Source organism: Mytilus californianus, unplaced genomic scaffold (assembly GCF_021869535.1).
Source record: "Mytilus californianus isolate M0D057914Y unplaced genomic scaffold, xbMytCali1.0.p SCAF_7, whole genome shotgun sequence".
Taxonomy (NCBI): domain Eukaryota; kingdom Metazoa; phylum Mollusca; class Bivalvia; order Mytilida; family Mytilidae; genus Mytilus; species Mytilus californianus.
In genome coordinates, this window is record NW_026262723.1 from 23,205,909 (window position 1) to 23,215,375 (window position 9,467).

At 31.1% G+C, this 9,467-nt stretch overlaps 1 protein-coding gene across 2 annotated transcripts in view; it reads left to right on the forward strand.

The window, feature by feature from the left end:
• LOC127708088 (serine/threonine-protein kinase LMTK2-like) overlaps positions 1 to 5,594 on the forward strand; it is a 49,945-nt gene extending 44,351 nt beyond the window's left edge. For both annotated transcript variants that reach the window (XM_052212904.1, XM_052212905.1), the window contains exon 12: positions 2,288 to 5,594. Coding sequence is in view for 1 of the 2 variants with exons in the window: in XM_052212905.1 (XP_052068865.1) it covers positions 2,288 to 2,359 (72 nt within the window). In the remaining variant the exon portion in view is untranslated. The remainder of the gene's footprint in view (positions 1 to 2,287) is intronic.
• The last annotated feature ends 3,873 nt before the right edge of the window (positions 5,595 to 9,467 follow it).

A 9,467-nucleotide genomic window follows, 5' to 3' on the forward strand; every position in this document is an offset into this window, starting at 1 on the left:
GAGTTATGGAACTTTATAAGTTGAAAAAGCGACAGGCCTATCATGCAGTCATGGCGCAGCTCTTTATTATGATTTGACATTATGCACGTCTTTCAACGTAGCTAGATATATTTAAAGATACACAAAATGTTTGCAGTATATATCAACAGATGAAGTATTCACTCCAAAATGTACGCCATGCGAATTCCACAAAAAGTCAACTTTTAAAAATGAGCAATTAAAATATGTTACAGGCATCCAATTCTTAAAAAATGAATAGTAAGCATGGACTAGTGTCAAATTGTTCTTGATATTCTAATTGAAGAAATAAAACAAAACATCAGTTAATCGATTTTTAAGGATGTGAATTTAAGTACAGATGCAGTTTGGGTATGTCGAATTACAGAAACATGGGTTGTTTGGAGGTCGGGTCAAACCCATATTTCTATGATTCAATATGGATTCAAAATTAAATTGGTGGAACTATATAGTAAAAATGGATACATCTACAAAATAAACACATAATGGAAACTTTTGTCAGGATCATAAATAAATGTAAGTAAAAAACTGTCAAAACAGGTGCAATTTGGGTACCCTCATGTTATGTAGATTGGGCTCAAATATGAAAAATACATTTAAGAATTATATTGTAAAAAGAAAGCAAAAATAACTGTCATAGGCCTGAAAAAGGAAGAAACATTTTAAAGACGCTTATTGCCAAACATAATTTTAGGCATGTATCCAGAAATATTAGAATTGGAGGAGAGTTTCTTAGGTTTTTCCAGGTAGAAAAGGGGGTTCTAGGAGATTCCAGCCAAATTTTCATTGGCTTTAAAGTGATTATATAAAAAAAAAATTTATAAAGGAGGGTTCCAACTTCCAACCACTTAAATCTCCTCTCTGTAACTACCTATGTTATGTCATGTATGTAAGTACATTCAAAGGCGGAACAAACTTTACAGATATTTAAACCACAAATCTTAAAGTAATAGAGCAAACACTGACATAAAGAGGTCACAAATCTGAAAGTATCGTATTATCGGTAAAATAACACTTCAAGGCCAATAAAACCTTTTTAAAATGTTCGTCTTTTTTTACAAAAGAGTATTAATAAAAATGAAGTTATTGAATGTACCAGAAGTATATAAATTTCTAGGTACATTCCCTGGATAAATGATGAGGAAAGTATGTTTAGATCATGAAATAAGTCACCTATTTTTCTAGTTTCCATTAATTTTATCATCTTTATGTAAGGAATTTTCTGTTTAATGTTAGCCAAAATTTTACCTGTTGAATTTAATGTGCATTTTGAAATTTAAAAATATATATGAAGTTGTTAAAAATGTAAAATTTAACAAAGAAGAAAAAAAATCTCATTTGATGTGGATCTGCACATAATCACAATATTGAATTTTTGTTAAAGTGTAATTACCTTTTTAAGGTTTGAAAGAAATTTTATCATTCAAAATTTAAATTGCTGTTTATGAATCTGCACTTAGAAGTTTATAGAAATGAAAATTATAATGAGATATGTAATTTAAAAAAACTAGATTTAAATTTTCGATGAACTAATATGTTGCCCTGTGGCTGTTTCATTGCTCCTTTTACTCAAGAAAAATATTTCTCTAAATTTTTATCAAGTTTTGTTATATATGCTTTACAAGTATATTACTTACAAAGTGGTTCAGATAAAAACTACTCTTTCTGGTGAATGTGGGTGATTCACTCTGAAATATCTCTCCATATTCTGTAGAGTCTTGAGTCAGAGGGTAATTGCAATCACTTTAATTCTGGTGAATGTGAGTGATTCACTCTGAAATATCTCTCCAGGTTCTGTAGAGTCTTGAGTCAGAGGGTAATTGCAGTCACTTTAATTCTGGTGAATGTGGGTGATTCACTCTGAAATATCTCTCCTTGTTCTGTAGAGTCTTAAGTCAGAGGGTAATTGCAATCACTTGAATTCGCAAAAATTCACATAACACCATCAAGGTTATTTTTTACCAAATCAATTTAATAATACATAAAAAAGATAAAACTTTTTCAAGGCATTTTCAAAAATATTGGACAGTACAACAGTCTACACCAACAACCAACTCCTTGAGAAATACCTGTACAAAGACAACTTTGAAAACACATGGTTTAGATAGGCAGACTTAGTACTGGCACAAAAACAGGTAGGGTTAAATAGTATGTACTGTACATGCCCTGAGCTGCAAAAGTTAAAATGCATTGCAATGCAAAAGAATTTTCAACCTGTTGTATTATAAAGATGTATCACTGAATGATTAGACAGTTATCTCCTTTTCAGGATTCTGATGAAGACACTACATTATTGGATACAGACAAAACTCTGACAGATGATGGTGTTAACAGGGAGTAGAAAAGTCTGACGAAATCCTGGACAGTAGTTTCAAAATATTGCTTTATATTTGCAGTGTGTTATTTAAACGCATGAAAAATGTTACTGAAAAGTGCTTTATGTCTGCAATGTCAAATTTTGTTGATTTCACAATTTCGACTTTTTTCGGCAGACGTATGGTTTGATATTTTCGTGTTTATTTTGAAATCAATGGGACTGGAAATTAATTGAAGTCCGTTGTGGGATGATTTGATAACAACAAGGTTTTAAATTGTATTGGTTATATATACCAGTACATTATTGCCAAAATGAATGTGTCTGAATTTGTGAATATATATACACTCCTCGTTTAACGATATGCTCGTTTAATGAGGAAAAGATATAAACAGTCTTGTATAATTCACAAAACTACTAAACTTTTATGAAACATGATTACAGAATTGCTTTCAATCCTCAAATTTTGTATATAATAGAACTATAATGAAATAACAGAATTGGTTTAATCACATTTATTGCCGATTTCACAGATTTAAGTATCAGTACCATCTGTGTTATTAATGTACATGAAAACATCATTTAACAATCGATTTAAATATTTGTGTTATGCCATTGATGAGGAGGATGTGGATGGGGGGTTTACAGAATAATGAGCAAAAAAAATAAAGAATAGAGAAAAATGGGCAAAAAGTATAAGGAATAAAGAAAAATGGCTTAAATAATAAAAGAATACAGAAATGAAGGACCCCCCTTCCAGACCCTCCTTGATTACTCTGACTGAAGAACCTTGATAAATCCTGGATATTGAATTCCATAATTCATCATCCAATCCATTTGGTTAAATTGCTGATGACTATCAGGTGATATGTTTAAATGAGACAAAACATTTAAGTAGCTTCTGTACAATGTAAACAAACTGTTCCTCCCTATTGTTAGTTTAGACTTAAACCTGGAACCAGTTTTCGAACAGATGACAACTTTAATGGTACCTTCAAACATAAGATTAAAGTAAATTTTGATGTTTTAGAAGTTATACTTTCAACAGATAAGAAAGTTGTTTTAGAATTACCCCTCTTGAGAAAAGAAATTTATTTAATTGTTTATGAAATCAATATTTATTTTTGATGCATCACGGATAAAAATGCAAACCGTTTTATACTTAAATGTTTAATAGCACTTAGTTTCTGTAAACTGTTCAGTAAGGCCAGGATGAAGAAAGTTTTAGTGTCTTCCCATTCTTAGCCTCATTGTTTTCATGAATATTAATAAAAACAGTAGAACCTTGAAATTTGCAATTTCTGGTTGTAAATTCATTCACACCAGTTATTTTCTAATGAAATATGGAAAAAAAGAAAACTAATTTGCCACATTTTCAGCATGTTCAGTATGGCTGTACATGAAGTGATAAAACCCAAAACATATTACATATAGTGTTACATTAAACAACGTAAAATTTTCTTTTTATGAATGGATTTTAGCATGTTGAATGAAGTAATTCTATTCTGGATTTTTTGGCAAAACTTTGAAAAAGTACATGTTTATCAGGGCTTCAATACCAGAAAATGATTTGCCTACCTTGGATACCTTAGAAGTTTTCCCATCTTGGATAATTTTTTTTTAACATAAATGAAATAAGTGTTTTTATATCAACACTTTTATTAGGGAAGTGATGGTAAAGCTTATTGAAAGAGCATCCCAACAACACCACTTAAGTATGTAAGGTGTCTAGTTGATCAACATAAAGCCATCACCAAAGGCCAAATATCATTCATAAAATTCTATTCCAATGTGAAGATCAAAATCATCTAAAACCTGCTCGGTTAAGACACGTTTTTTTTTATTTTTACAACTGATTTATTTATAATGGTAGAGGTTAGGTCAGGGAACTAACATTAATATTGTGCAGGGACCATTTCTAGTTTTATTTCAGCTTGAATAACATTAATTAAAACTGTTTTTTTACCTAGTTCATATGAAATGTTGGATTGTACTTACCATTTATTGAATGGCACTGCTCATAAAGTGAAAGGAGAGGGAGTGCTCCTTTCAGAACAGTATTTGTCTTATATTATGATGGAGGTAGTTCTGTGATCACAAACATGATCTTTTTTTTTGGTAAAATAAGATGTATTTTGTGCATATATTTTATAAACAGAAAATATATTTCCCTAATAACAGACATTTTTATATTTCAACAAAAACTAATACACCACATTTGAAAATACCTTCGAAAGTTCACAAGATCAACATAACCTTATTGCACTCATGGGCTCATTTTCATAGTAAGATTAACATAGTGTCTACATCCACTTCATTTGAACTTTGGTGGATAGTTGTCTCATTGGCAATCGTACTTATTTTTATATTAATCGTGTTTAATCAGTTAAAAAAGATAGAAGACTTAGATCTTCATACCCACTGAACCAATAGTACATCCTGTAAAAATTAATTGTGAAAATTTTCTAGTACATTTTAAGGATGTTCGCTACTCTGTTTCAAAATAACAAGCTTTCAAAAAGACTGTTATGAATTGATGGTATATAAATAAAGGGACTAAAAAAGCAGAAAAAAATGAAGGGTCCGAGTGCTCGTTTTTGAGATATAAGCCTTTGAAAACTTGGCAGGAAATGATTCTCTAGATTTTTCATACATTTAACATAGGCACCTTTTTTCTTTCAGAAACTATGCAAAAATAACAAGGATTTTATAAGATTTTCAAAGATGGCATTTTAAACTATATGTAATCAAATAATGGAAAGAAAAGTAGGGGTTAGCAGGCAAAATTTTTAATGGCACTACATGGATAAAACCAGAGGATTCTGAATATCTGGCAATAATCAAAAACAAGAGGAGCGAACATCCTTAAACTGTAAATCCACATATTATTATAAGCACCTGTAAATTACAAAACCAAATTTCAAAGTTTTTATTTCTAATAGCTATCAATTAATATGCAAATTTCTGCAATAAATCATCATTTAATGATTTACAGACAATAGAATCTTTTCAATCTTGTTGAAAAAGTGACATAAGTTCCACCACATACACATATGTAATTTTATAGGGAACTTTCTATGGCATTTTTAAATGCAGTGTATATGTTACTTATTTATATTAATCATGTATTACTAGTCATATCTAATATATTATATTTATTTTAACAAGAGATTCTAAACATGGTGCAATTGTCAGGAATATTTATTCATTTCGTTCATGTTCATTCACAAATTTTGTTTAAATAAAATCTTTTTTTTGTAAATTTGTTTCTTTTTATTCAAGATGTCTGCTTAATCTGTATTACCAAAGTTTTTCATTGTGTCCAATTTGTACATGTAGAAAAAAGATATCCCTGCTTGTCAGATCATTTGGAAAATGTCTATGTGATATTTTAGTATCTCTAAACATCTGTCTGTATAGCCATTCACCATATTTTCTAAAGACACAATGAGAGCTATTAGGTTGCTTCCACTATGGCACTAACCAAACATGGTATATATAAATTGAATATGATATGAAAGCATTGTGTTCAGTCAAAGTTCACATCTTCATGATACTTTGTATGTTGTTTTGATGCTGAGATGAAAGCTTTTTAGCTCACCTTGCCTAAAAGGTCATGGGAGCTTTTGCAATCACTCAGTGTCTGTCGTGGTTGTTCCTCCAGCGTCATAAACTTTTAAAAAAAATTTCACCTCTGAAACTACTGGGCTAAGTATTACCGAACATTACCTCAATGTTCCTTAGGGTATCTACTTAAAAAAATGGTATCTTGGGAGTTTATCCATCAATAAACATGGCTGCTAAAAAAATAGAACATAGGGGTAAAATGCAGTTTTAGGTTTATATCTTAAAAACTAAAGCAATTAGAGCAAAACTGACATGGATAAAAATGATCAGCAGGTCAAACTTCTATCTAATATATTTTCAAAAAAATCAGACAACCTATTTTGAGTTATTGCCCCTGAAATGTTAATGTTTAGAAATTTTTATTTTTTTTTGTCTTGTCTTTGACAAATTCTGCACACATAGGAGTGGTGTAAACTGTTTGTGTAAAGCTTTATATTTGAAAAGGTAGAAAACCTTAGATCTTCATACCTTGTATGCAGATGCCTTATGTTATGAAGTTTCTGTCTGTCAGATGGTTTTATTGGACAACGTTAAGTTTTTCCAGTTTGGTCTATTTTTCAGATACTAGAAGTAGCAGGGCCACTATATTTGGTGAATGTAATGATTGTAAGGTGTATATGTCTGTCTGGCAGGGGTCATATGACCTTGACCCCATTTTCATGATTCATTGGTCAATGTTAAGTTTTCATGGTTTATGTTAATCAGATACTATAAGTTATAAGTCAACTATAATTGGTTTATGGAATTATTGTTAGGTGAACATGTCTGTCTGGCAGGGTTCATCTGAAAAGTTATATCCTGGCATTTACTTAATTAAATTCCTAGCCGTATGTAAACTGCCCATATTAATTTAATGCTAGAATAAGCCCCAAAACAACCAAATTTCTTAAGGAAATTATTTGTTTAAAGTGTAAACTGAACCGTGTGTATTTTGACAGAATAGACATGACATTTATATTTTTCCAATTACCAAAATATTCTTTTGATGTATGAAACAACTGTGGTCTACAAATGCGGATCGTCTCAAAGCAGCACTAAATGTAACTGGATTAACTTAAATAATTAAATACTTTGTTCACTTAAGCAGGCTGTGGAAACTCTTGCAAAGTTGTTTTATGAAATAGCTACGATCCCTTGAATAGATTTATTCTTTAAAGGTTATCAATATAACACCATAGTAAGATCTATTGTTACTATCAGCACTATAACTTTGATTTTGAAGTATGATATACAGCTATAAAAACTTGTGGTCCGACATTCTTTCTGTACTGTGTACGTATATTTTTGGCATTACACAAAGTCGTGCGTTTCTCAGACTGTTTATGACGTCTTTTCGCGAAATCGTTGGATGTGTCCTGATTGATACTTTAGTCTAGGAGAACAGCATTTATATATTTGTTGTGATTGCCTTCGAACTAGCTTCCAGTAACTGCACGAACTTTTAGATCGATACTTTTTGTCAGGAGCCCATACTTAAGTGGTTGTCGTCGAAGGCTGTCTGTTTTGTTTTTATCCTGGAACTCTTGGTTTAATAGCTTCCTTGTAAGCAGCAACCTTCCACCGAGGAAATAATGATAGGAAATGCAAGCTCTGGAATATCGTATCAAGTATGAAATATATACTCCATTTCCAGGTGCTGCTGGAATGTTGCTACATAGAAATAGAAATAGAAAATTCACAATTGGGAAGCTGACATCATCTCTTTTGTCGTAAAGTTTTGTTATCAACCGACCCTCTTTGTCAATTTCTACATGCCTCATGTAGAGGACGTAGAGAAATACAGAATCTTTGTACAGTACGACAACTCTTTGAAGGGTCCAAAGGTGGCCTGTTACAAGGCTAAATTTCTGTCCCTATCATCATACACTGTCTATCCTCATTTACCAGTGTCTGTCGAAAGTCACACCCTTCATGACCCTCCTTTGATTCCTGGTCAGGGTTTGGATTGACCTTTGATTCTTCTTGTTTTAATCAGCTCTTTAATGTTTAAATTATGTTTAGAACTTTCAAATATTTAAGTTACTAGCATCACTGAAGAGACATTGATTGTCGAAATACGCATCAGGTGCAGTAAAATTGGTACCATTGATGTGATTGCAGAACAACCATTTTATAACGTGTTGTTTTCATTTTTTACAGCACTGGGTAGATACCTCTGTCGGTGGACTATCAGTCCCAGAGGGTATCATCAGCTCAGTAGTCTGTATTTCGGCACTGACATGATTTGTAACAAACCTTTCTAAAATTGTCCGTTTTATATATTTTGAAATTATTAAGAAACTAAGGTTTCAACTCCCTCAGGCAAAGTTGGCCTTATAAGGATTTGGCTATTTTTAAGGTCCTTTTTGATTCTTTTATAGCTCTTCAATTATTTCCGTTCTTATACATTCTTGGCTTTCAAGTATTCGGCTTTGAGCTTTCCTGATGAAGGTAAATCCAGAAAAGCGCTTCGAATGCATGGAATTTATAACGTTTTGTTTTCATTTTTTTTTTATGTACTTCTAATTTTAGATGTCTTGAATATGCATGCAAGCGGATGTTAAGCAAACAACATCAATATTGGATTGTTACAAAAACTAACATGACAACATTTACAATTAACATTCAAAATTCAATGTTAACAAACTTTCATATAATATAAATATATCATATATTTAGATATTTTGGAGGAGGTGATATTTCAAATTTGAAAATAAATGTACAATATTCTTAATGAGATTGTTATAAAATAAAACAAAACAAATGTCTATGTAATAAATAATAATTAAAAAGTTGTATTACATAATTCTAGTATTTATTGTCATTTAGGTTATTTCTTAGTACATATAAATCGTGTACCTCTTAACTATAATTTTAGTTATGTCATATTCGTGAAATATAAACAAAAATACATTTTTTCTCATGACATTTTGTTGGAAGATGGGATCATGCCCTCTACTTCATGAAACATTTTTTGCCTACTTTTAAAAAAAAATGACATTTTAAAGCAAAATGACATTCATCTTCAACCCCCTTTTTACAGAGAGAACGTAATCTTTTTTTTTCGAGGGGTAATTTACGGTGTCTATCATGCTCAATATTTTGATTACTATTACTTAATCTTATTCTAATAAAATTAGATAGCATTTATCGGTCTACAACTACCAATAAAAAAAATCTAATTTGTAATCGTTTTCTAATTTTCTGTATTCGAGGTATTTAAGTCATTAAAAAGACTCCCCTCCCCAGAAATCTATATATCTTTCAGCTAATTTATTCCCTACAGCATTATTCAGTCGTATTTTCCCATACATGATTTATCCCTATTTTTGAAAGAGCTATATTTCATTTTTGCAGCACAACCATTCTGTAAATGTAAACTACATTTTATAGTGTTAATCTCTCAGCACCACCCACCCCGCCCCCTCCCGCCCCCTATTATAGGTATTTGAAGCATATCTTTCTTCTTTTGCATTTATCAAATGGCTCAAAAAACCTATAGAAGCCTAAAAGCTTCAATAGCAATAGG